Below are 27,176 nucleotides of genomic sequence, written 5' to 3' on the forward strand. Positions count from 1 at the left end.
CCACCCCACCCCATGCCCTTACCCCCCACCACTGTCTTCATCCATAGGTGTAAGATTTTTGTCCAATCTCTTCCCGCACCCCTCACACCCCCTCCCCCCTGAGAATTGTCAGTCCGCTCCCTTTCTATGTCCCTGATTCTATTATATTCACCAGTCCATTCTGTTCTTCAGATTTTTTATTCACTTGATTTTTAGATTCACTTGTTGGTAGGTATGTATTCGATGTCATTTTGTTGTTCATAGTTTTTATCTTTACCTTTTTCTTCTTCTTCCTCTTCTTAAAGAATACCCTTTAGCATTTCATGTAATCCTGGTTTGGTGGTGATGAACTCCTTTAGCTTTTTCTTGTCTGTGAAGCTCTTTATCTGACCTTCAACTCTGAATGATAGCTTTGCTGGGTAGAGTAATCTTGGTTGTAGGTTCTTGCTGTTCATCACTTTTAATATTTCTTGCCACTCCCTTCTGGCCTGCATAGTTTCTGTTGAGAAATCAGCTGACAGTCGTATGGGTACTCCCTTGTAGGTAACTAACCATTTTTCTGTTGCTGCTTTCAGGATTCTCTCTTTGTCTTTTGCCCTTGGCATTTTAATTATGATGTGTCTTGGTGTGGTCCTCTTTGGATTCCTCTTGTATGGGGTTCTGTGCGCTTCCTGAACTTGTAAGTCTATTTCTTTCACCAGGTAGGGAAAGTTTTCTGTCATTATCTCTTCTAATAGGTTTTTCAATATTTTGCTCTCTCTCTTCTTCTGGCACCCCAAAAATTCGGATGTTGGTACGCTTAAAGTTGTCCCAGAGGCTCCTTACACTATCTTCATATTTTTGGATTCTTTTTTCTTTTTGTTTTTCTGGTTGGGTGTTCTTTGTTTCCTCATATTTCAGATCTTTGGTTTGATTCTTGGGGTACGTTGATCTACAGTTGAGTTTCTGTATATTCTTTATTTTAGACAGTGTATGCTTAATTTCTGACTGGTCCTTTTCCTTTTTTTTTTTTTTTTTTTTTTTTGGCATTCTCATTAAGATCCTTAAAGGTCTCACTGAGCCCTAGTTGGTTTGGCTCAGTGGATAGAGCGTCAACCTGCAGACTGAAGGGTTCCAGGTTCGATTCCAGTCAAGGGCACGTGCCTGGGTTGTGGGCTTGATCCCCTGTGGGGAGCAAGCAGGAGGTAGCTAATCAGTGATTCTCTCTCATCATTGATGTTTCTCTCTCTCTCTCCCTCTCCCTTCCTCTCTGAAATCAATAAAATATATATATATTTTTTAAAAAGGTCTCACTGAGTTCCTCAGAGGTTTTTAGAAGATTCTTGAGTAACCTTATAAATGTGGTTCTGAACTCTGTCGTCCAGTAGTTTGCTTTCTTCCATTACTTTCATTCGTGACATGTTTCTTTGTCTCTGCATTTTGGTTGCTTCCCTGTGTTGATGGAGTGGCTTTGTGTGGTAGGTGACCTATAGGGGCTAGTAGCTCAGCCTCCTCAATCACCTGAGGTGGACGCTCTTGGTACACCCCTTTGTGGGCTGAGTGCAAAGTCTTGGTTTAGTTAAGCCTTGATTGCTGTTGATACACTGGGAGGAATTGACCTCCAGGCCAATTGGCTGCGAGGACCCGCTGTGTCTATAATGGAAGAACTGCTGCACTGGAGACACGCTTGTGGTGCAGGACTTGTTTCAGTGGGGCTTTGGTGCTCACTGAGTCTGCCTCTTGAATGTGTCACTTATGGATGTGAGGAGTTGAAATCTGGTGTCTCACACTGACTACTAGGTACACTGGATTCTGGATCTCCAATGGGGTGCAGGTCAGTTACTGTCTGAGGCCCCCTAGCAGAAGCTACAGCGAGAACTACAGTTTTCTCCTCTTTGCTTGGGGTTTGGAGTTTTGGAGCTGTCTGACCTGGGCTGCAAGTTTGCTAGGTTAAGCTGCGTTAGGGCAGTCCATTCATATGCTAAAGCCGCTGCTTGGAGCTTGGGTGGGTTTGTGTGGGGCGGGGTCTCAGGGCATCACTAGGCTAGGGCGTGGCAAACAGTGATGGCTGCCAGTTAGCCGGCTCTGCATCTCCAACTGTGTCTCCGCGTCCCGGGCCTCAGCGCAGTAAACAATTATTCCTGCACGCAGCTCTGCAATCAAGCCACCCTCACTTTCCGACCTGATGGCAGACAGTCCAGCTTCTCCCCGTAGGAGTTTGGGTTCCCCACGTCTCCCCAGAAACTGGAGTTAGGAGTAATCGGGAGCTTGTCTCCCTTCGGGTTGAAAAAAGCAGTGTTCCCAGTCGCCCGCTGCCAGCCTGATTCGTGCGCCTCCGTACCTCAGCCTTTCAGCGCTTGTGCACGTCTCAATGCTCTTTTCTCTTTCCTTCTAGTTGTAGAACTTCCACTCAGCCAGCTTTCCCGTGGTTCTGGATGATAGGCATTTTGTCTTTTAGTTGTAGTTTTGAAATTGTTGTGCGAGGCAGTAGTTTAGGTATTTACCTACGCTGCCATCTTGGATCATCTCCTCTATTAAAAGCTATCTTGATTGCTTCCAAGTTTTGACAATTATGAATAAAGCTGCTATAAACATCTGTGTGCAGGTCTTTGTGTGGTAATGAATTTTCAAATCCTTTGGGTCAATACAAAGAAATACAATTGCTGGATTATATGGTGAGAGTATGCCAAACTGTCTTCCAAAGTGGTTATACCATTGTGTTCCTACTAACAATGAATGAGTTTCTGTTGCTCTTAGAGAGTGGAAGGGAGTGGGAGAGACAGAGAAACACTGATGTGAGAGAGACACATCGATTGGTTGCTTCCTGCACACCCCCTGACCAGGGCTGGAGATGGAGCCTGCAACTGAGGTACATGCCCTTGACCAGATTGAACCCTAGACCCACCAGTCCGAAGGCCTAAACAACCACTAGACAACCAACTAGGGCTTCATGACCTTATTTTCCATGAGGGGTCCAATCTTATGCCTGTTTTTAAAAATATATTTTTTTTTATTGATTTCAGAGAGGAAGGGAGAGAGAGATAGAAACATCAAGGATGAGAGAGAATCATTGATTGGCTGCCTCCTGCACGCCCACAATGGGGATCAAGCCCGCAACCTGGGCATGTGCCCTGACCAGGAATTGAACCATGACCTCCTGGTTCTTAGGTCAGCACTCTACCACTGAGCCCTGCCACTCAGACTTGTGCCTGGTTTTTAATTGGGTTGTTTGTTTTCCTATTGTTGAGTTTTAAGTTATTTGTGTATTCTGGATACCAGTCCTTAATGAATATGTGTTTTGCAGAGATATTTTTTCAGTCTATGGTTGTCTTTTCAATCTTTTAACAATATACTTTAAAAAAATCAATTTGAGCCCTAACCGGTTTGGCTCAGTGGATAGAGCGTCGGCCTGCAGACTGAAGGGTCCCAGGTTCGATTCCAGTCAAGGGCATGTACCTTGGTTGCGGGCACATCCCCAGTGGGAGGTGTGCAGGAGGCAGCTGATCGATGTTTCTAGCTCTCTATCCCTCTCCCTTTCTCTCTATAAAAAATCAATAAAATATATTTAAAAAAAAAAAAATCAATTTGAGACAAATACATTGATACTATGTACTAGATGCTAGGGATTTAAAAAAATAAATGAGACCTTTTATATCTGTAGGGATCTCACAATGTAGAGGGGAAACTGACCCATGAGTGGTAAGTACAAACATGTTATAGTAACTACTATACACAGGTACATATAACATAGGCTGGGGAACCAGGGACAGAATGGTTAACAGTACATGTTGTGGGTCAGAGAGAGATTTACAGAGGGACAGCTTATGTAAAGGCAAGAAGTTCGACATGTTGAGAGTGTACTGTTTTAAGAGGGGAACAGTGAGAGATGTGGAGCAGGAGGCATATCATTGAGATTTTAATTAGATAATCATACATGATCAGAATTGTATTTTAGAAAAATTACTTTGGCATCAGAGTGAAGATGATTTGGGAAAAGATTAAACTGTAAGACCAGGTAGACATTAAAAAGAGTTCCCAAACTGAAGCATGGCTTTGCTTTAGAGATGGAGGAGACAATCTAAGGAAGGAAGTAGCAATATCATCAGGTTTCACTGATGGGTATAGGAGAGAGGAAAAAAATTGGTAATCAGTAATCACCTGCCTTTTTTGCTTCTCCTGAATGCATTTTGCTATTATGTATGGAGTAATATATTGTCTCCAGTAGTAATATTAATTTCACTTATACTCATAATTTTAGATAATTGCCTTTAGACAATACAGATTATAAACTATGGAAATGAATTCAGTTTCCTGATTCTAGTTTATGTAGCTTATATACCAAGTTTTGAATGATCTTGAATTAAGGTGTGTTTTATGTGACTTAATAAGCCTATCTAATACAGAGGGAATATGCACATTGACCGTCACACTGTAACAAAATGGCTGTGCCCACAGCGGAGGCAGGGATTCCGTAACGCAAGATGGCTGCACCCACAGCAGAGGTGAGGATCCTGTAACATAAGATGGCTGTGCCCACAGCGGAGGCTGAGTTCCTGTAATGAGACTTAAGGAGCAATCAGCAGGGACTTGAGGCTGCGCACCCCCTGCCTGGTGGGGCTTGACAGGTGACCTCAAGCCACGGCCCCCGCCACGGCCCCAGGCCAGGGAACCTCAGGCCGCGCCCCCTGCCCGGCGGAGCATGACAGGGGACCTCAGGCCGCGCCCCCCCGCCATGTGGGGCTTGATTGGGGACCTGAGGCTGCGCCCCCCTGCCCTGACGCCGGGGCCGGTGACCTGAGGCCATGCCCCCCACCCAGCGGGGCTTGACGGGTGGGGCCGGCCAGGTCTGGGTCTCGCATGATTTTGAGGCACACATGGGTGGGTGGGACTTGAATCTGATTCCCGTGGCATGCCCCAGACTCTGACAGGAGGAAGATTTTCATATACATTTTACTAATTTTCTTTCATCTCTGACACTTCTATTATAGAGAAAGGGCAAATAGCAATATTAAAATATTTCCTCTAATTAATTCCCTTTTAATGTGCACAAATTTCGTGCACTGGGTCACTAGTTTATATTATAAACATACATTCAAAAAAAGCAAAAAAAACATGAAACAAAACAAAAAATAAACAAACATACAAGGGTGTATGTCCTAGGTCATGATGTAAAATGTATTTTTTCCTGTAGGGTGTAGTGAATAAAGATAGAAAAATAACTCATACAACTTAACAAAAAGAAGATAACCCAATCAAAAAATGGGTAACGGACCTAAATAGATACTTTTCTAAAGAAGACATAAGGAAGGCCAAGAGGCAAATGAAAACATGCTCAAAATCACTAACCATCCCGAGTGATGCAAATCAAAACAACAATGCAGTACCATCTCACACCTTTCAGAATGGCTATCATCAACACAGCAACAAACAAGTGCTGGTGAGGATGAGGAGAAAAAGGAACTCTTGTGCACTGCTGGTGGGAATGCAGACTGGTGCAGCCACTGTGGAGAACAGTATGGAGTTTCCTCAAAAAACTAAAAATGGAGCTCCCATTTGACCCAGTGACCTCACTTCTAGGAATATATCCCAAGAAACTAGAAACACCAATCAGAAAGGATATATGCACCCCCATGTTCATAGCAGCACAATTTACCATAGCTAAGATTTGGAAACAGCCTAAGTACCCATCAGCAGATGAATGGATTAAAAAACTGTGGTACATCTACACAATGGAATACTATGCTGCAGTAAAAAAGAAGGAATTCTTACCATTTGCAACAGCATGGATGGAACTGGAGAGCATTATGCTAAGCGAAATAAGCCAGCCAGAGAAAGATAAATATCACATGATCTCACTCATTTGTGGAATATAATGAACAACATAAACTGATGAACAAAAACAGATCCAGAGACAGAGAAGCATTGATCAGACCGTCAAACCTCACAGGGAAGGTAGGGGAGGGTGGGGGTAAAGGGGAGAGATCAACCAAAGGACTTGTATGAATGCATATAAGCCTAACCAATGGACACAGACACCAGGGGGTGAGGGCATGAGTGAGGGGAGTGGGAGGGCACTGAGGGGATAAGGACACATATGTAATACCTTAATCAATAAAGAAAAAATTTTTAAAAGATAAAAATGAAATAATTAAAAAAGAAAAAAAACATTTACAGGGAAAAAAATGGAAAAACACTGAAGTGATGGATGTTTATTATCCTATATAATAAAAGGGTAATATGCAAATCAAATGGTAGAACGACTGGTTGGTATGATGCTCACTGACCACCAGGGGGCAGACGCTCAATGCAGGAGCGGTCTCCTGGTAGTCAGTGTGCTCCCACAGGGGGATTGCTACTCAGCCAGAAGCAGGGCTCACAGGCTGGCAAGCACAGCTGTGGAGGTGGGAGCAGCGCTAAGGATGTCCGCTTGCTGGTTTAGTGGGGAGCCAGCCTAAGTCATCAGTCAGACATCCCCCGAGGGCTCCTGGACTGCGAGAGTGTGCAGGCCAGGCTGAGGGACCCACCCCACTCCGAGTGCACGAATGTCGTGCACTGGGCCTCTAGTTATTTAATAATAAGGTACAATATCTACAATGTTAGATCACAAAAATTGTCTCCTCTAATATACATGATACACTGAAGTGGTACCTGACTTTTAAGTTCTCTCAACTCACCAGTCTCAGAAAATTACTTCATTTTATGGTTTGTATTATTATTTTTTTTTATCATTCTGGTAAAATATATCAACAATTCTTTTTTTTTTTTTTAATATATTTTATTGATATTTTACAGAGAGGAAGGGAGAGGGATAGAGAGCTAGAAACATTGATGAGAGAGAAACATCGATCAGCTGCCTCCTGCACACCTCCCACTGGGGATGTGCCCGCAACCAAGGTACATGCCCTTGACCAGAATTGAACCCGGGACCCTTCAGTCCGCAGGCCGACGCTCTATCCACTGAGCCAAACCGGTTTCGGCAACAATTCTTTTTAAAAAAATATATTTTTATTGCTTTCAGAGAGGAAAGGAAAGGGAGATGGAAACGTTAACGATGAGAGAGAATCATTGATTGACTGCCTCCTGCATGCCCCCTACAGGGAATCAAGATGGCAACCCTGGCATGTGCCCTTGGCCAGAATTAAACCTGGAACCCTTCAGTCTGCGGGCCCACACTCTATCCACTAAGCCAAACCAGCTAGGGCTATCAACACTTCTTGATTCCACTTTTGGGTATATAGCTGAAGAAACCCAAACACTAATTCGAAAGAATACATGCACCCTTTGTTCATTGCAGCATTACTTACAATAGCCAAGATATAGAAGCAACTCTCCATCAGTAGAGGAGTGGATTAGAAAGCTGTGGTACATATATACAATGGAATATTACTCAGCCATAAAAAATGAAATCTTACCTTTTGCGACAGCACAGATGGACTTAGAGAGTGTCAGAGAAATACAAATACTATATGATCTCACTTATATATGTACACCAGGGTCCTGGCTGGGGAGGAGCCTGCAACCAAGGTACATAACCTTGACCAGAATTGAACCCAGGACCTTTTGGTCCGCAAGCCGACACTCTATCCACTGAGCCAAACTGGCTAGGGCTTTGTTGTATATCTTTAATTGAATCTTCTATAATAGGCATGTGCTACATTAGTAAAATTAGTGAAAAAATAACATTCAAAAAAGTTACCTAAAATACTAATTAATACCAATGACATGAAGTTGATATTATTCAGGGAGTAATTTATTCCCTTACCATTATTAAACACTAGACTTTGACTTGTATCTCTCATGTCAACAACAAACCAATGCATTACAATTTGGGGGAAGCTCCCTTCTGGGTACTTCCAAGATGTGTGCAAAAAAAGGCCAGAATTTGCTTCCAAGCATCTATCTGGGCCTTCGAATGAGCTCTGGGCTCCCCACCCCAAATCACAGGCTTTTCCAGTAATCTGTGCAGGGAAGCTGGGCACATGGGAAAGTAAGGAGGCTCAATGTAATGCCCAGTGCCAGGGTAAGAGATGATCTGAGGTTTTCCCTTTCCACGGGTCTGTAACCGTTCAGAGGCTATTTGGGCATATAACTCACTCCTCCAGTTATGGTCATCCTGACCAACGATGAAGAGAATAGGCCCCTGGGCCTTCTCTATTGGAATCATGCTGGGGTTTTCACACCCTCCTACAATATCATTCCGTATATCGACAATGTCCAGGAGGCCTGAGAAATCTGTCTTGATTCTCCTCAGGTCATGGCCCAATGGTGGGATGCAAGTATCCTTGTAGCATATGGCTTTGCTTCCACTGAACCCAGATCCATTGATGGAAACAGTAGCTGAGATGTTCTTCAAAAATGAGGCCATGGAGAGACAAATATCAGCCCCTAAAGAAATGCCCAGAAGGCCAATGCCTGGGCCTTTTACCTGGAAGAAAAGAAGGGAGTCAAGAGTCAAGAACCTATCCAATAGAAAAATGTTTTTCTAAATGCTACTAGATGTGCTGCTAGATTTAATATGTGAACTGGGCTTAAGAGAATCAAACTAAGCTGATAGGAGTTTCTTCCCACATAGTAAAGAATATCTGGCTGGACACAGGGCAAACACACCTTAAACTCACTGGCAAGTTTGGGAATTGGTTACACACATTCCAGAGAATCGATTGTCCATTAGAGAATGCTGAGTCATGGAGCCTGTCAAGTGTAGGTGGGCATGGCCACTGTCTCAACAAGCCTGGGTATCTAACTGCGTGGAACCAAGTTCTGTTTCAAGAAGTGAATCATTTATCAGACCCCATCAAAACATGTCAGCAAACGATTAACTTTATACAAACAAAGTGAGATTTCAGAGTTTAATTAAGTCGTTCTTAGCTTCTGAAATGGGTGGGCAAATTCTGATCAAAATCTGAGAACATACTCTGTTGTCAGAAAAAGATGAAAAAAAAAAACAAGTATGCAAAACTAACAAATCAGAAGCTCCATAACAAAAGGAATTTTAATATTACTAAATAATTCCTTTAAATAAAATCTCACATGTATTTTATGGTTAATTCTGCATGGTGAATCCATCTGACAGAGAAAGTGGAACTAGGCACATAATGTCAAGGAAGTCTCCAAAAGAAATCTCGGTGAAAGAGGAGTAGAGCACCATCAGTGCACCTGGCACAAATGCGTGCAAAGTGATACCTTCTGGAGACAGTATATGGAGAGAGAAAGATACAGTAAAGGACATTAGGAGAACCTGGGAATGTTGAAGCATGTAGCACAGGGCTTCTTCAAAGTAGTCTGTATTTCTGCTGTCGAATTCCTTGGGAAGATCTTCAAAGCCATAATAAGCTAGAGCCAATGTGGCAAAGCCATGGCCAGCCAGAAGGCTGGCTCGATATTCCAACAGGCCCCCTCCAACACCAAAGAGATCAATGATTCCGGGGAAAGGTCCAGGTCCTAGAGAAGGGAATGTTATAAAAGGAAGGTATTAATCAAGAGTCCAGAGACTAAACATAATTTTGAAAGGCATCAGGGGGGCCAGAGGAGCTTGGCTAAAGAAACCAAGTTCTCCCTTATCTCAGGACCCCTTGCTTTTTATTAACACAAATTGTCCTAAGGCAAGGTAGATAAACACATCAAAGGCCAGGGTTTAGTATACAGAATCCATTGCCAGATTGGAATAATTGCCTATAGCTGTTCAGGTGCTTGGCCAGGAGGGGGCAATAACATGTAGATTAAAATGCCTTTAGCTGTCTGGCAGCAAGCAATCAATTTATGCCTCTCTTTCGGGTTTGGGGAAATGCCCTCAGCCATCTCCAGATGATTCAGCCCTGCTGACATGCTGGAATTGGCTTCTGGCAGTACCTTCTCATTGATGAGTTTACCCTTCATATGATTCTATGATAAATTATCTGCAAAAGAAGGAAACATAGAATTAAGAATTTTAAGCCCTAGCCGGTTTGTCTCAGTGGGTAGAGTGCCGGCCTTCAGACTGAAGGGTGCATGCCTGGGTTGCAGGCTCAATTCCTGGGGATCGAGCAGGAGGCAGTCAATCAATGATTCTCTCTCATCATTGATGTTTTTATCTCTCTCTCTCCCTTCCTCTCTCTGAAATCAATAAAAATATCTTAAAAAAAAAATCTTAAAACAAAGTTTTGGCCCTGATCAGTTTGGCTCAGTGGATAGAGAGCATCGGCCTTTGGACTCAAGGGTCCCAGGTTCGATTCTGGTCAAGGGCATGTACCTTGGTTGCTGGCACATCCCCAGTAGGGGGTGTGCAGGAGGCGGCTGATTGATGTTTCTCTCTCATCGATGTTTCTGGCTCTCTCTCCTCCTCCCTTCCTCTCTGTAAAAAAAAAAAAAAAATCAATAAAATGTGTTTAAAACAAAAACAACAAAGTTTTGTGTTGTATTGCATCAACCCTTGGCTTTTTCGTGTATATTCATATTTCAGCTGTCTATTTAGATGGAGGAAAGAAAAATATCTAGAGATGACTTTAGGCGAAGAAGGCAGGAAAGTCTGAAGTCTGTTCTGTGGTAGAAAGGTGAAATGGAGGAGAGGCCCAGTGTACCCAGGCCACTAGGGAAAGGTGACATGGCAATAGCTTCCTTGACCATCATTTTGCGGGAGACCTGTAAGGCTGATGCTGAGACCTGTAGAGTAGTTCATAGCAAAGTGGACAACATACCTACCGACCCTGATCCGTTGTTTTTTTTTAAATCTGCATAACAGTACCCACCTCATTGGGATATCATATCAATGAAATGAGATTATGCAAACGAAGTACATAGCACAGAGCTTAACATATCCAAATGCTCTGTTTTGGTTGTGCGGCCACTTATTTAGTCAAATGCCAACTTCTCGACCCTGCCTCGGAGCCAAACTCTCCTAACACAGTACTAAGGGCCAAGCGCACCTCCGGCAGCAACCCGGGCTCACCTGGTGGCAGGAAGAGCGTGCCGCGCACCCGGCCCGTGCGCACCGGCTCCCGCCGCACCCCGGGGGCAAGGAAGTCGCGCACGTGCACCGTCCGGCCGAGGAGCCGTCCTCCGTCAGGCTCGTGGCCGTCGAGCACCTGCAGCTCCACGGCGAAGGGCGTCTGCACATCCCGCTTCAGAAACCGCCAAAAAGGCTTCTCAGGCTCCATGGCCCAGAAGAGCCCCATGGGCTCCAGCCCCACGAAGCTGCCGCCCAGTGCGGGCACGCGCGTCAGGTCCAGCTCGCCGCCGGCGTCGGCGCGGTAGCGCGCGTGGGCCCGGAAGAGCACGCCCTTCTCGTCTCGCAAGGACGTTTTCAGCGTGACCCGCTGCTCTGGCGCCAGGCCGCGCACGACGATTCGCACGGACTCGTCCCAGCGGCAGCGGCCCGCGGGCTCCACCGTCACCGTCGCCGCCATTCTGGCCGCGCGCTGCGCTGTCCGGACGGCGAGCCGGGAAGCACAGGCCGGGGCCGGAACCCCGTCGCAGCCCGCGGGAGCGCGCCGCGAGGTCGGACGGGATCAGTTCTCAGGTTCCGGGGGCGGCCGGTGGCTGAATCATCTGTGGAGAAGTCGGGTCTCTTCAGAGCCGTGGACCGGGGACTCGCGGCTCCTCCGAGGTAAAAGCACCCGGCGGCTCTCCTGATGCGGGGCGGGGGCGCAGGGACGGCCTGAGGTCCGGCCCGAGGTCCCGGTTTGGCGCCCGACCCGAGGGATGCTTCTCAGCCTCAAACCCCTCTCACCTGTGGAAGTTAAAGTTGTTGGGTAATAGATTCGTGGTGAAACCAGAACTGAATAAGTTTAGGCAGAATTCCAAGAATTCTAGCCCCTCCCACAGGAAGGGGTAACTAAAAGAAAAACTCTTAGTGGATTCTAAAAAACGTACAGATCAGTTCCATGAATTTCCACACCCCCAAACCCGCATAACCAAGCATTCAGATCCAGGAACACCGTGACCAGCACCCCAGAAGCCACTTTCACCTCCCCTTCCCGGAGGTACTCTGTCCTGGCTCCCACAAAACGTGTTTGTTTTTTTCTGACCGCTATTTAAGGGAATGATTCCTTCAGTGTGTTTTCTTGAATGTCTTTCTTTCTTTCGTTTCTTACTCTTTTTTTTTTTTAATCCTCACCCGAGGATATTTTTCCCCCATTGATTTTCAGAGTGAGTGGGAGCGAGGAAGGGGGCAGGAGGGAGAGAGAAACACCAATGTGAGAGAGAAACATCCGTGGGTTGCCTCCCGCAGGCACCCCTGACTGGGGCGAGGGATGGAACTGCAACCCAGTTACACGCCCTTGACCGAGAATGGACCTCCGGACCCTTCGGTGGGTGGCCAAGGCTCTAACCACTGAGCAACCAAAGAGAGCTGCTTTAGTGTCTCTGCTTTTGCTCAGTGATGACACCACCATCTGCTCTCTGTCTGTTCTGCCTTTGGCGATATCAGAAGGAGGTAGCTGTTGGAGTAATTGGGCTTAATGCTTCTTTGTTCCCGTGTAGTGGGAGAGCGAGAATTCCAAGTATGTGACTGAAATCACATACTTTCCACTGGGTGGGATGTTGAGATGGGCTTAAACCAAACCAAGGATCTCCATCATCGAATACCTTTGCATCAGGGTGGAGTTGGCTTACCCTGAAGGCCTAGGGCAATCCCTGAATGAAAATCGGGTCCTCTAGTAAAAGGAAGATGGGTAATGGATGCTGAGGAAGAACTTGGCAGTATCCTTGAGAGCATTGGAGGAGACCCATTATGGCATTGGTGGCCTTTTAGAAATGAGGACAAGAAAGGAAATTTTTTTAAAGGTAGAGAAAGAAAATGGGAGGTTAACAGAAGTTATGACTATTAATGGGACTAATGATGGAATTTTTGAGGTTGACTTTTAGAAGACTGTTGTGTATTTAAATTTGAACAAGGAATTTGACATTAAAAAATACATTTCAGAAACAAGAAATTAAGCACATAGCAATATTTCACTGCAAGATGAAAATTCTCCCTCAGTTTTTCTTGAATTTTCAAAATCAGGTGGGGATGAGAGACACTGTAGAAACAAGTCAGATGAAGGAGGAAAAGATTCCTCCAAATGTATCATTATGGGATATTGATAATTTTGAGCTAAAGGCACTTGAAAAACAGCAGGTTCAAGAAGGGCACACATTCCCTCTTTTTTCCCATTAAAAGCAGAAGATGAAATTCAGTCTTATCGTCAGAAATTCTGAACAAGATCTTCTATACTAATAAAAGGGTAATATGCTAATTAGACCGGAGACCTTCCAGACAAAGCCATGGTGGCAGAGCTGAGGCAGAGGCAGTTAGGGGCAATCAGGCTGGCAGCGGGGAGGGGCAGTTGGGGGCGAGCAGGCCAGCAGGGGAGGGAAGTTGGGAGCGATCAGGCCAGCAGGGGGGAGGCAGTTGGGGGCAAGCAGGCCAGCAGGCAGAGTAGTTAGGAGCGACCAGGCAGGCAGGTGAGCAGTTAGGAGCCAGCGGTCTCGGATTACGAGAGGGATGTCCGACTGCAGGGATCGGGCCTAAACGGGCAGTCGGACATCCCCCAAGGGGTCCCAGACTGGAGAGGGTGCAGGCCGGGCTGAGGAACACCCCCTCCCCCCATGCATGAATTTCGTGCACCGGGCCACTAGTATTAAAATAATTTCCTTTAGTCTCCTCATGTATTTTATTTTTCCACAGTTGCCACTCTGTTCAATCTAGTATGTAAGTACTTAGGTTTTGCCACCTCTTTGGGTCTTTATTTTCTTGTGGAGACTTTCTGTACATGTAAAAATAAAATTGGTATGCTTTTTTCTTGTTAATCTGTTTTTATGTAAATTTAATTCTCAGGCCCAACCAGAAACCCTGAGAGGACAGAAGTAAAGTTTCTGCCTAGCAGAAATTTTTGTGATATTGGAATAGTAACAAGTATTGAAATAGAGAAAAAATGTGTGTTGTGAAAATGGTGAGGAAGAAGTCCATGTCATGTTCCTAAAACCTATTTCTGACAAATCTCTCAACAAGTATGGAAGAAACAATATTGTCAATTAGCTCAATCAGCGGTCTGTTTTGACACTCTGAAGAGCTGATGCAAAGAAGAGATGCCCAAGAGTGATGGGCAGGTGATTGTGAGGCTGAAGAAATCATCTATTTTTTCTATACCAGGTAGGGTATAATTGAATCTATAATAATAAAAGCGTAATATGCTAATTAGACTGGATGTCCTTCCGGATGACCTCTTGGATGAAGCCAGGGCTGCCTGGGTCCCGGGTGCTGAAGCCCGGGTCCCAGGTCCCGGGTGCCAGAGGGAAGCTTGTGCCGGTCGCTGGGGGAAGGAAGGCCTACTATTGCACGAATTTCATGCACCGGGCCTCTAGTCTATAAATATAAAAGGCTAAGTGCCCTAACCAGTTTGGCTCAGTGAATAGAGCATCAGCCTGCGGACTCAAGGGTCCCGGGTTCGATTCCGGTCAAGGGCATGTACCTTGGTTGTGGGCACATCCCCAGTAGGAGGTGTGCAGGAGGCAGCTGATTGATGTTTCTCTCTCATCGATGTTTCTAGCTCTCTATCCCTCTCCTTTCCTCTTTGTAAAAAATCAATAAAATATATTAAAAAAAAAAAAAAAAAAAAAGGCTAAGTGACCGGCCAACGGGGGCACATGCTCTGCAGGAGCTGCAGTGACTTGGCAGAGGTGGTTCTCGGTGACGCACCTGGAACCAGAGAGGAGGGAGCCCAATTCCTCGTGGGGCGTGCGATTCCACCTTCAGCTGTGGGTTACATTGTTGCTGGGGCACTATCGCCCCGAATCTGGTTTCTAATTAATTTCCTTTCAATGTGTACGAATCTGTGCACTGGTCCACTAGTTTTTTATATTAGTCAGGAAGTGAAGTAAACTCAATATCAGTGGTAATATCACCACAAAACTAAGACAACAAAATATTAGACACTGATGAACTTCAACTCTAAGTAAAAAAATGAAATGTTTTCTATAAATAAACTAAGAACTTAACGGGTTGGACAGTTTACACGTCCTTAAAACTCCAATGAGCTGGTTCAACTTGGCCACTATTCTCCACAGTTCCCAATTGGTTATCCTGCAGAGACCATGGATGGGCTTTAAGGAAATTCATGATGATATACCTGAAGAACACACAGTGTGTGTGTGAATGTGAACAAACTTACACAAATGTGCATTCTACTGGGTGGATGAGAAGAGGCAGAAATTGATGGACAAATGGCTTTGTGCTCAAATAAAATGAAGAACCACAGAGCTAAGGGAAGCAGCTTAACAAAGAGAAAAGAAACCGGATTTGGGGATTTGAGCTCCAGCTCTACATATATTTTACTGTGTGAAGAACTTCTCTGAGACTCCGTTTCCTCATTGGTAAAATGAGGATGACACCTGCCTTACAGGTTGGTGAAGATTAAGTGACAAGCACACTGTAGTGTCTAAGAAAAAGCTGACAAAACAAAAAATACTGTACTGTTTTTGAGTTTCAGGAGAAAAAAATGTCAAGAATTGCTTTATTAAAAAAATGTAATTGAGAGAATAACACCATAATCACAAGGTGAAGCATTGTTTATTTTAAATGCAGTAAGCTTTAAAAAAAGTGTTGTAAGTCTATTGTGGAACTATTTATATCAAGTGATATAAATATTAAGTCAGTTTATTTTCACACTAATCATTGTTAGAATCCCTTATGTAATTCATCTAAATAATGTTTTGCCAGCTTTCAAAACAACTAAATCTTAAAGGCCTATATGGGTAACCAGAAACATAACTTAAAATTTATTTACACTAGGACAATACCTATTCATCTAAGAAGATATCAAAGAACTGAAAATATATTTGCTATGAAAATTTTTAGTAGTTTTACAGCTAAGTAGTAGTTTAGTAATTACAGCTAAGATGTTCACTTCCATTCTTTTTGTTTGTTTGTTTTAAATATGTTTTTTATTGATTTTAGAGAGAGAGGAAGGGAGATGGAGAACAACAGAGAAACATCCATGAGAAAGAAACCTCAATCATCTACCTCCTGCACTCCTCCTACTGGAGACTGAGCATGAAACCTGGGCAGCCGAAACCGATTTGGCTCAGTGGATAGAGCGTCGGCCTGCGGACTGAAAGGTCCCAGGTTCGATTCCGGTCAAGGGCATGTACCTTGGTTGCAGGCACATCCCCAGTGGGAGGTGTGCAGGAGGCAGCTGATCAATGTTTCTCTCTCATCGATGTTTCTAGCTCTCTATCCCTCTCCCTTCCTCTCTGTGAAATATCAATAAAATATATTAAATTAAAAAAAAAAGAAAGAAACCCGGGCATGTGCCCTCTCCAGGAATCTAATCTGTGCCCTCTTGGTGCATGGGATGACGCTCAACCAACTGAACCACACTGGCCCTGTTCACTTCCATTCTTTTTTGTTGTTGTTAATCCTCACCCGAGGATATTTTCCATTGATTTTTAGAGAGAGTGGAAGTGAGGGGGAGAAACAGAGAGAAACATCAATGTGAGAGAGACACATGGATTGGTTGCTGTCTGTAGGGTCAGGGATCAAGCCTACACCCAAGGTATGTGCCCTTGACTGGAATTGAACCCTCTGGCTGACACTCTAACCACCGAGCCAGACTGCCTAGGGCTCAAATCTGATAATATTTTTGATATTATATGCTTTTCTTGTATGGTAGGTAATCACTTATTTATTACTAGAGACCTGGTGCATGAATTCATGGGATCGGGCCAAAACCGGCTCTCTGACACCCCCTGAAGGGTCCTGGATTCCTAGAGGTGACAGGCCAGGCTGAGGGACCCCACCAGTGCATGATCGGGGTCAGGGAGGGACTATAGGAGGGCTATAGGGCATGTCCAGCCCGTCTTGCTCAGTCCTGATTGGCTGGACCCAGCAGCAAGCTAACCTACCAGTTGGAGTGTCTGCCCCCGGTGGTCAGTGCACGTCATAGCAAGTGGTTGAGTGGTCTTAGCATATCATTAGCATATTATGCTTTGATTGGTTGAACAGATGACTGGGTGACCGGGCACTTAGCATATTAGGCTTTTATTATATAGAATTAAATTCAATAAATAATTGGAAATAATTAAGTAATTACTGAGCATCAATTATGTATGGGTCACTATTAATCAGCGTTCTCACTTTTCCTTTCAGAATTAAAGCCTTGTGTGTTGGGAGAGACTAAAAGGTATGCCTTGTCCATCTGTTATGTTTTCTTTTCCTCCTAAACAACTGAAAAGGCATGTAGTTTATAAAAGTCTTGAAAACTCATTGGTAAGTTCATTTTAACAGTAAGGAAGGAAAAACTAAGTACTTACTAAAAAGAAAAAAAACTACATTTACACACTAATTGCAACTGCTGTTCCCCGGATAAATTAACATCAGAGATGCTACACAAACAGAAGATTACAGTGTTGGTGAGATTACCCCAAGTGTTTGTGGAAAAAAATCTGGAGTTGCTTCCAAGCATCCACCTGGGCTATGGCATGAGCACGGGGCTCTCCTCCCCAAATGACATTTCTGCCCAATAGGGAGTGCAGGGAAGCCCGGCACAGGGGAAAGTAAGGAGGCTCAATGTAGTGCCCCACTTGTGGGTAACAGATTATCTGTGGCTTCTCCTTACCATGGGCCTGTAAGCGTTTAGAGGCCTCCTTAGCATAGAATTCACTCTTCCAGTTGTGGTCATCCTGACCTACAAGGAACAGGAAGGTGCTCTCAGCCCTTTCCACAGGAATGAAACTCTTCTGGTCAGGTCCTTCCAAAGGGCTATTCAGGACATCCAAAATGTCTGCAAAGCCATCTTTGGTTACCTTGATTCGAGCTGGGTTGAAACCTAGAGGGTGCAAGATCTCATCTTTATAGTGTAAGGCTCCTCCGACATTGGCCACGGAGCCATTGATTATGACTGCAGCAGTGATGCCCTTCAGGAACGAGGCCATAGAAAGGCAGAGATCACCACCTTTAGAAATCCCGAGCAGCCCAACTCCTGGACCCTTTACCTGAGATAAGGACAGAGAAATAATAATGAGTCCACAAATCAGTCTGGTAAGTAGTGCCTGGAATTGGAAGTCAGTTGGAACTGAGCCTAATCTGGGCTCTGCCATTTACCAAGGTTTGCAACCTGGGATATTTACTTATTCCTCCTTTCTCTCTTCCTTTCCACAATTTCTCCATCACCATTGTCGGTGACTTTAGCCTCTCGGTTCCTTGACCTCCATACTTCCAATGACCTTTTTTCCGACCCCACTTCAGCCACCCATTCCCATTGTCATAACCTTTACCAAGTCATCATCAGTAAATACCTCATCTCCAAAATCTCAGCTGCAAGCATTCTACTCTCTAATCACTATCTTAAATACTTCTGTTCAGCCACTTTAGTACCACCTACTTCCATTTCTTTGAGACCTTGACTACCATTTTTTTTTTCCATCAGTATCTCTCTCATGTTCATTTCCTACCCCATCCAGTTTAGATTTCAAACTTCATTGTTATTATCCCTCCCTTGTAAGCACTCTTAGCTAATACCTTTCTTCCTTTGGTCATACTTGCTTGGAAAAGTGATAACCTTGGTTAAATCCACCTTCACTTCCTCTAGGCCTGCATTTGTACAAATAAACACTGAAGGGGAAAAATACACATTTGTGCTGGCATATCTTTAATTCCATGACCACAGATTTCAAATATGCATTCAGACTGCCTATCACTTCTGCCACACTTCACTGTGTTTGCTTTTCACTTCTCCAATGACAATTTCATAGCTTCTCCTATTTGCTCAAGCCTCTTGAATTCCTCTCTATTCTCTTTCAGTTTCAGCTCTTCATACTTCATGGAGAAAATAGAAGCTGTCCAGTAGGAGCTCTTCCTCATTTCCCCCCTGCCAAATATTCATAGTTCCGAATGAATTGAAGCTCTCTGCCTTCCTTCCTGGTTCCAAAAGTATCTCTGTTTTATCAAAGGCCATCCCTCTGCTTGGTTTGGGATCCCATCCACTCTCATTCTCATAGCCTTTGCTCCTACAACTACTTCTCTTTCTCCTCTTTCATAATTTTCTTCTCTCCTGGCTCATTCCCATCAGCGTACTTCATGCTGTAGTAACTCTTACATTTTAATACCAATTCCTTGACTCCTAAAGCTACTCTGCCATAGTTTTCTCTCTTTCACAGCAAAACTGTGGAAAAAGTTGTTTGTAGTTGTTCTCTTTCTTGTCTTCTAATCTCTACTTAGTCTCCTCCAGGGTAATTTGGATTTGCACTATTCTACAAGGACTGATCATGTCATAGTTACCAAAATCCTGTATTATAAATGGCCATTTGATTGACCTCTCAACAGCAGTCTTTTTTTTTCTTCTCATGGTTTCTACAACAGCACTCTTGACTGGTTTCAAACATTTATTCGTCATGAAAGTGCTAGGAATTAAATGATATTATCCCAATTTCTCAAAGGAGGAAACATAAACTAACCCCAAAGCTAGTATTTGGTGAAATCGAAACTCAAATTTAACTTTTCTCTATCCACATCTTATTATGATTCCACTATACTCTATCACTTTTTCTAAGAGCTCCTATACTTCCATTTACCATGAGCTCTAACTGAATTGCAAATTAATCTTCTGTTCCTCTGATACATTAAACTGGGGCCATCTGGAGTCAGTGATTCCTTTCCCCCTTCCCTCTACTTCCTGTGTCAAACCTAGGGTTCTCAAATGTGTTGGGGCTTATTATGAAATGCTATAAACCACTAGAATTTAAAATTCCATAATGCCAACTAAGAACTTCTTTACTAGTAGGAAATATGTCACAGTAAAATACGATTACATAGAAACTGTATATGGGAAGTGACTATAAAAGGTGGTATGTTGGGGGTAAGGAGTGGCTGTCATTAATTAGTCAAGTTCTTGAAAACCAAGGGCATTTGTGAAGAGGAGACCTGATATGTAGATCACAAAACTTAGAGAAATTCCAACCTGAGGGTGATTAAGCAGGTAGTTCACAGCTTCCTCAAAGTACTCCAGGTGGAGGGTTTCTATGCTCTTGGGGAGGTCTTCATAGCTATAATAAGCCAGAGCCATCACAGCAAAGCCTTTCCCAGCCAGTAGACTAGCTCGATATTCTGGAAGGCCACCTCCAACTCCAAAAATGTCCACAATCCCAGGAAAGGGTCCAGGTTCTTTGAAAGAAACAAAACACAAAACTAAACTATTCCTGAAACACTTTTTTTTTTTTTTTAATATATTTTATTGATTTTTTACAGGGAGGAAGGGAGAGGGATAGAGAGTTAGAAACATCGATGAGAGAGAAACATCGATCAGCTGCCTCCTGCACACTCCCCACTGGGGATGTGCCCGCAACCAAGGTACATGCCCTTGACCGGAATCGAACCCGGGACCCTTGAGTCCGCAGGCCGACGCTCTATCCGCTGAGCCAAACCGGTTAGGGCCTGAAACACTTTTTTTAAAAATTAATTTTAGAGAGACAAGAAGGGAGAGGGGGAGAGATAGAAGATTTATTGGCTGCCACTTGCACACCCCCTACAAGCCCACAACCTGTGATCTGGTGCGTGGAAGGACGCTCAACTGAGCCACACCAGCCAGGCTATTAATGAAACAGTACAGCAAGCATGTCAAACTCAAAGGTTAACATGGGCCAAATAAACAAGGTTTAAGTTTATGTGGGCCACAAAAAAAACAAAAGCTTCAATTTTCATAGAAACGTAGGTTTATTTCAATAGAGACATGCTAAATACAAAGGGCTGAAATAAATGAGTAATTGTTAACAAAATAACAGAACATTTTAATAAAAAATTAATATTTTTCTTGAACATTAACTTACCAGACACTGAATAACTACACAAATTAGTAAGCGTAATACAAATAAACTTATTTTTCTTGTTCTGCAAAAGCGAAATATTTCCTGTTGCACACACCAAATAAGTCAGTACAAGACTAATGACATGGCAGTCGGCTGCTAAAATATTCACTGCTAGTATTAGTGGAGAGAAATGGTGTGCCTGTGCGTAATGCGAGTAAGGGAAATGATTGCAAAATGATTATAGTAATCAGTCATTAGTGAACATTGTAGTTCATTATTAATAATTATGTATAACAGGATATTGTAAAAATTAAGTTATGAAATTTGTATTAAAATGTTTCTTACTTACCGTTATATTAGCTGTGCCACAAAAATATTCATTGTGGGCCACATGTAGTCCGTGGGCTACGAGTTTGACATGCTTGCTCTACAGTGATGTCAAAAGCCAATTGTTGCCTACTTGGTAATGTCAAAGTTTTCTTCATAATCAGAAATGCTGAAAGACCCCTGGTCTTCAGAGATCCAGACAATGGCATAGACTAAAGCCCCACAGATTTTTACAAAGATTATGAATTACTTTGTGATTAAAAATTTACAGACAATGAAAACAGCAAAATCATTGCCCTCTCCCCCCCCAAATTGACAATGCCAAATGCTAGTGAGAGTGCAGGGCAAACTGGAACCCTCACACATTGCTGTTAAAAATGCAAAATTGTACAGCCACTTTGGAAAACAGTTGGGCAGTTTTGTATAAAGTTAAACATAAACTTACCATATGATCTAGCAATCTCACTCCTAGGTATATTTACCAAGGAGAAATGAAGATTTGTGTCCACACAAAAACTTGTATGTAAGTGTTTGTAGTGACGTTATTTATAATCTTCAAAGATTTGAAACCCAAATGTCCTTCAAGTGGTGAGTGAATAAACAACCATATAAAGGAGTACTACTAAAAAACAAGATACACTGAGCAACACAAATGATTCGCAAATGCATTATGCTAGACAAAAGGCTACATACCCTGTATGATTCCATTTACTGGGTACTTTCACCACTTACAGAAAAAGTTGTATTTAACGTGCAAAGTTTAAAGAAGAATAATAAAGCAAACACTTTATATTTATCATTTAAAAAAACTCAGTACTAACTGTCGAAGGCCCCTGACTATCTGTGCTCCTTACCTTCCTTTCCACTGTCCTGGCTTTTATTCTCTTGGTTTTCTTTACCATATTACCACGTGTGTGTGTGTGTGTGTGTGTGTGTATTAAACAGTATTTTGTTTATTGTGCCTATTTTCTGAATTTTATCTACATGGATGAAATTCAATGTATTCTGGAATTTGATTGTTTCATTCAACAGTTTTTGAAGTTCATTCATGCTGACTCTTGTGGCTGTAGTTCAGTCACTTTGCTGCTGTAAACATACCTCAATTTATCATTTTTATTGTTATTGGACATTTGGAATGTTTGCAGTTGTTTTTGCTCTTACAAACAATACCTCTCGGTGCACATGAACCAGGAGTAGAATGATACAGTCAACTTTCTAAGTAAAAAATTGTTTTCTTGCCCAGCCAGCGTGACTCAGTGGTTGAGCGTTGACCTATGAACCAGGAGGTCATGGTTCGATTCCTGGTCAGGGTATATGCCCGGGTTTCGGGCTCAATCCCCAGTGTGGGGCATGCAGGAGGCAGCCGATCAATGATTTTCTCTTACCATTGATGTTTCTATCTCTCCCTTCCTCTCTGAAAGCAATAAAAATATATTTTTAAAAAGTTTTTAAATTATTTTCAGCCCTGGTCAGTGTTGTTCAGTGGTTAATGTTGGCTTGTGGACTGAAGGGTCTCAGATTTGAATGCCGGTCAAGGGCACGTACCTGCATTGCAGGTTCGATCCCTGGCCCCGGTTGGGGCATGTGCGGAAAGCAGCCAATTGATGTGTCTTGCTCACATGGATGTTTCTCTCTCTCCCTCCTGATCCATCCCTCCCTTCCACTTGCTTAAAAAAAGAACAATCAGCCCTAACCGGTTTGGCTCAGTGGATAGAGCATTGGCCTACGGACTGAAGGGTCCCAGGTTCGATTCCGGTCAAGGGCATGTACCTTGGTTGTGGGCACATCCCCAGTGGGGGGTGTACAGGAGGCAGCTGATTGATATTTCTAACTCTCTATCCCTCTCCCTTCCTCTCTGTAAAAAATTAATAAAATATATTTTAAAAAATCAATGGAAAAAATATCCTCAGGTGAGGATTAACAACAACAAAAATTTTTTCCAGGAGTAGATGAATATATTCCTTTTAGCAGTGTGAACTCCTTTTCCTCTACATATTTGTTAACAATTGGTAATATTAGACTTCTAAATTTTGAGGGTTTGAAATGTGTAGTTTCATTTTGCATTTCCCTGATTCCTAATAGTATAAGTATATTTAAAAAAAAAAAATCCTCACCAAGGACATGTTTGATTTTAGAGAGGAAGAAAGAGAAAGAGAAAACAAGAAGTGATATGAGAAAGAAATATTGGTTGTTTGCCTTTCATTCTCTCCCCAACTGGGATCAAACCCTCAACCTAGGGATATGCCCCGATTGAGAATAGAACCTGCAACCATTTGGTATACCAGACGACACTTGAACCAACTGAGCCACTTGGTAAGGGCAGGATAAGCATCTTTTTATTTTTTTCATTGGCCAATTGCTTTTTATATAATGGAAAAATTATCCAATAACTTCAAAAGATTTCCAGTTAATAGCAAGAGGCCTTCCTCCTTCATGCTAATTTTCTTAAACCTTAATATATATACTGTGGGAGCCATGGCTCAGTGTACCCAGGAACCAAGAGGTCATCAGTTCAATTTCCTATCAGGGCATATGCCCAGGTTTCGGACTCCCCAGTTGAGGCTGTGCAGGAGGCAGCCAATCGATGATGTTTCTCTCTCGTTGATGTTTCTATTTCTCCCTCTCCCTCTCTCTAAAAATCAATAAAAATATTTTTTAAATATATATATATATATATACATATTGTGGGAATTATAAGCAAACTTGTAAAGTTGAGAAACCTTTAAGAAATTAAAAACTTGAAACTTCCTATAAATGGTTTTTTTAAAAATTACAACTGTCTGGAAAATATTATGCTAAGTGAAATAAGCCAATCTGAGAAAGATAAGTATCACATGATCTCACTTATTTGTGGAATCTAATGAATAAAATGAATTGACCAATAAAATAAGACCCAAAGCATGGAGACATGGAACAGATTGACATACCTCAATGTGGGATTGGGATGAGAAGAGATAAACCAAAGAACTTATATACTTACTAGAGGCCCAGTGCATGGATTCATGCACCAGTGGGGTCCCTCAGCCTGGCCTGTGGGGATCGGGCCAAAACCAGCTCTTTGACATCCCCCAAGGGGTCCTGGATTATGAGAGGGTGCAGGCCAGGCCAAGGGACCCCACCAGTGCACGATCAGGCCGGGGAGGGACCACGGGAGGGCTCCAGGGCGTGTCCAGCCCAGCTTGCCCAGTCCCCATGGGCTGGACCCCAGCAGCAAGCTAACCTATGGGTGGGAGTGTCTTCCCTCTAGTGGTCAGTGCACATCATAGCGACTGGTACAATGGTGGAACACTTAGCATATTAGGCTTTTATTATATAGGACTAGAGGCCTGGTGTATGACATTTGTAGGGAGCAGACCTAAGCCAGCAGGCAGACATCCTCCAAGGGGTCCTTAGCGCTGCAGCAGAAGTGAGAGAGGCTCCCGCCACCGCGGCTGGGCTCACCAGCTGAGAGCCCAGCTTCTGGCTGAGTAGTGCTCCCCCTGTGGGAGCACACTGTCCACCAGGGGGCAGCTCCTGCGTTGAGTATCTGCCCCCTGGTGGTCAGTGTGCATCATAGCATCTGCTTGTTCTGCTGTTTGGTCAATTTGCATATTAGGGTTTTATAAAGGATAGGATAGGATAGGATAGGATAGGATAGGATAGGATAGGATAGGATATGCATAGCCCATGGACAGGGGCAATAGGGTAGTGAAGACCTGGGGGGTGGATAGGGGCTGGGAGAGGGGGATAAAGGGAGGGAAATGGGAGATATCTATAATAGTATCAACAATAAAAAATAACTTTAAAAATTACAACTGTCGCCGAAACCGGTTTGGCTCAGTGGATAGAGCGTCGGCCTGCGGACTGAAGGGTCCTGGGTTCGATTCCGGTCAAGGGCATATGCCTTGGTTGCGGGCACATCCCCGGTGGGGCGTGTGCAGGAGGCAGCTGATCGATGTTTCTCTCTCATCGATGTTTCTGGCTCTCTATCCCTCTCCCTTCTTCTCTGTAAAATATCAATAAAATATATTAAAAAAAAAAAGTTAAAAAAAAAATTACAACTGTCTTTTCCTTTTCTTTAGTGTTAATCCTCACTGGAGGATATTTTTCCCATTGATTTTTTTTTAAGTGGGGGGTGGGAGAGAGAGAGAAACATCCATTGGTCCCCCCAGTTGGGGGATGGAATTTGCAACCCAAGTATATGCCCTGGCCAGGAATCCTACTGGCAACCTTTGGGTTCACAGGCCCACGCTCAACCAACTGAGCCACTCCGGAGGGGCAGGATATCTTTTAATTGACCTCTCAGTTTTGCAACTGGCAGCCACCTCCCAGCCAGCCTGACATCCATTCCCGTCTCCTTGACATTTTAAGGCCCCACGGACCTCCTGAACATTGGGAGCTACCTCCATCCTCTCAGTAGAAGCGGAGGAGGTAAAAAAAAAAAAAATTGAAGTCGTGTCACTCACCTGGTGGCAGGAAGAGCGTGGCGCGCACCCGGCCCGCGCGCACCGGCTCCCGCCGCACCCCAGGTGCAAGGAAATCGCGCTCGTGCACCGTCTGGCCGAGGAGCCGCCCTCCCTCAGGCTCGTGGCCGTCGAGCACCTCCAGCTCCACGGCGAAAGGCGTCTGCACGTCCCGCTTCACCAGCCGCCGGAAGGGCTTCTCGGGCTCCATGGCCCAGAAGAGCCCCATGGGCTCGAGCCCGGCGAAGCTGCCGCCCAGCGCGGGCGCGCGCGTCAGGTCCACCTCTCCTCTGTCATCGGCGCTATAGTACGCGTGGGCCCGGAAGAGCGCGCCCTTCTCGTCGTGCAGGGATGTTCGCAGCGTGACCGGCTGCCCCCTGGCCAGGTCGCTCACAATAATGCGCAAAGGCTCATCCCAGAGGCTGCGGCCCGCCGGCTCCAAGGTCACCGTTGCCGCCATCCTGGCAGGAGCCCAAGAGACTGGTCCTTTAGCACTTAACTTTGGAGTTCTGGGCAGTGCCCAACTCCTCAGGCCCCATCGGCAGAGTCCAGACATTCGCAGGACAGCAAGAGAAGAGGCCATCGTTTTGCAATTTAATTTCAGACCTCGGATCAACTGAATGGGGATCTGGAGAAAGTTAGAACTGGTGTTTGACAGCCTCTAATGGCAGGCTGCCCATCTGCAGGCTAAGAGCCCAATAGGCTAGGGCAGCCTGCTAAATGGAACCTGGCCCTGCCAATCAGCAGCCCAGTTTTTTGTTTGTTTTGTTGTTGTTGTTAATCCTCTTCGGGGGAAAATGTTCTCATTGATTTTTAGGGAGAGTGGAAGGGAGGGGGAAGAAACAGAGACACATCAATTGGTTGCCTCCCTCATAAGCCTGACCAGGGCCAGGGATAGAGCCTGCAACCAAGGTACATGTCTTAGACAGGAATCGAACCTGGAACCCTTCAGTCCGCAGGTCAACGGTCTATCCACTGAGCCAAAATGGCTAGGCAGTAGCCAATGTTTGAAAGCAAGAGAGATCAGACACACATGAACATGCTCAAAGCCTCCTGGCTGAAAAACCTCCACCTTTTTGGGGAAAGAATTTCCTAGTTCTGCCTCTCAAAAGCCCTTGGGCCTGTGCAGTGGATTGTACCAGAGTTGCCACTGAAGGAGCCTGGCACAAAGCCGTCTCCAGTCCCCACTCTTAATGGCTAAATAGTGCAGGGCTGGGATTGAGTTTTAGCACTTCGTTGATAATAATCATAGGTCTTTTAAAATGTGCAGCAGGGTATCTTGCTTGTAGTATTTGTGCATCTGATTACCTTCCACACCATGCCACATCTAAGGGGCCTGGCATATTACTGTGTGAGTAAAAACAGCCAAATGAGGTAATAATTATTGTTATATACTGGATTCTCATGTTATTTCTAGGCAAATGGTATCTCCTCCTCACCCTGGATGTGAGGTGAAAACCTTTTCCTACTTTTTCATGAATTATAGATTTTACTCTGTGGTGGATTTTTTCATCAAACTTCAGTTCAGGCCTCTTCCAAGACCTTGTACTTGATTTTACATTTATAATTTCACTAGAGGCCCGGTGCATGAAATTTGTGCACGGGGATGGGGGTGGTCCCCTCAGCCAAGCCTGCACCCTCTCCAATCTGGGACCCCTCTCACAATCCTGGACCGCTGGCTCCTAATCACTCACC

General features: G+C 44.2%; 3 protein-coding genes across 3 annotated transcripts in view; 1 reads left to right on the top strand and 2 right to left on the bottom strand.

Annotated features, from left to right (window-relative positions):
* Positions 1-6,725: 6,725 nt before the first annotated feature.
* LOC308255968 (uncharacterized protein) lies at positions 6,726-26,232 on the bottom strand. Its single transcript, XM_080683839.1, has 6 exons — positions 25,485-26,232; positions 19,869-20,071; positions 17,333-17,904; positions 10,883-11,442; positions 9,197-9,399; positions 6,726-8,383 (listed from the first exon to the last, which is right to left on the bottom strand). Exons 1-6 carry the CDS (start codon positions 26,062-26,064, stop codon positions 7,778-7,780), a joined length of 2,724 nt encoding a protein of 907 aa, XP_080539965.1. The 5' UTR covers positions 26,065-26,232; the 3' UTR covers positions 6,726-7,777.
* HEATR4 (HEAT repeat containing 4) overlaps positions 11,448-27,176 on the top strand; it is a gene marked incomplete at its 3' end in the record, with an annotated part of 81,800 nt that continues 66,071 nt past the window's right edge. Inside the window, exon 1 of the mRNA XM_080662609.1 lies at positions 11,448-11,539. The remainder of the gene's footprint in view (positions 11,540-27,176) is intronic.
* Positions 19,995-27,176, bottom strand: part of RIOX1 (ribosomal oxygenase 1) — a 59,177-nt gene continuing 51,995 nt past the window's right edge. The window contains exon 3 of the mRNA XM_080662746.1: positions 19,995-20,071. The gene's annotated coding sequence lies outside the window, so the exon portion shown is untranslated. The remainder of the gene's footprint in view (positions 20,072-27,176) is intronic.

The sequence above is a fragment of the Plecotus auritus genome, assembly GCF_963455305.1.
Source record: "Plecotus auritus genome assembly, chromosome: 1".
Lineage (NCBI taxonomy): Eukaryota > Metazoa > Chordata > Mammalia > Chiroptera > Vespertilionidae > Plecotus > Plecotus auritus.

What these genes read in the sequence shown, in the direction of transcription:
- LOC308255968 (XM_080683839.1), bottom strand. Translation starts at nt 26,064, where the DNA reads ATGGCCTCTTCTCTTGCTGTCCTGCGAATGTCTGGACTCTGCCGATGG. An exon ending in ACCTGCTTAATCACCCTCAG is followed by an intron (nt 17,905 to 19,868) that starts GTTGGAATTTCT and finishes TCCTTATCTCAG; the next exon opens with GTAAAGGGTCCAGGAGTTGG. An exon ending in TTTTTCCACAAACACTTGGG is followed by an intron (nt 11,443 to 17,332) that starts GTAATCTCACCA and finishes ACCTGAGAACTG; the next exon opens with ATCCCGTCCGACCTCGCGGC.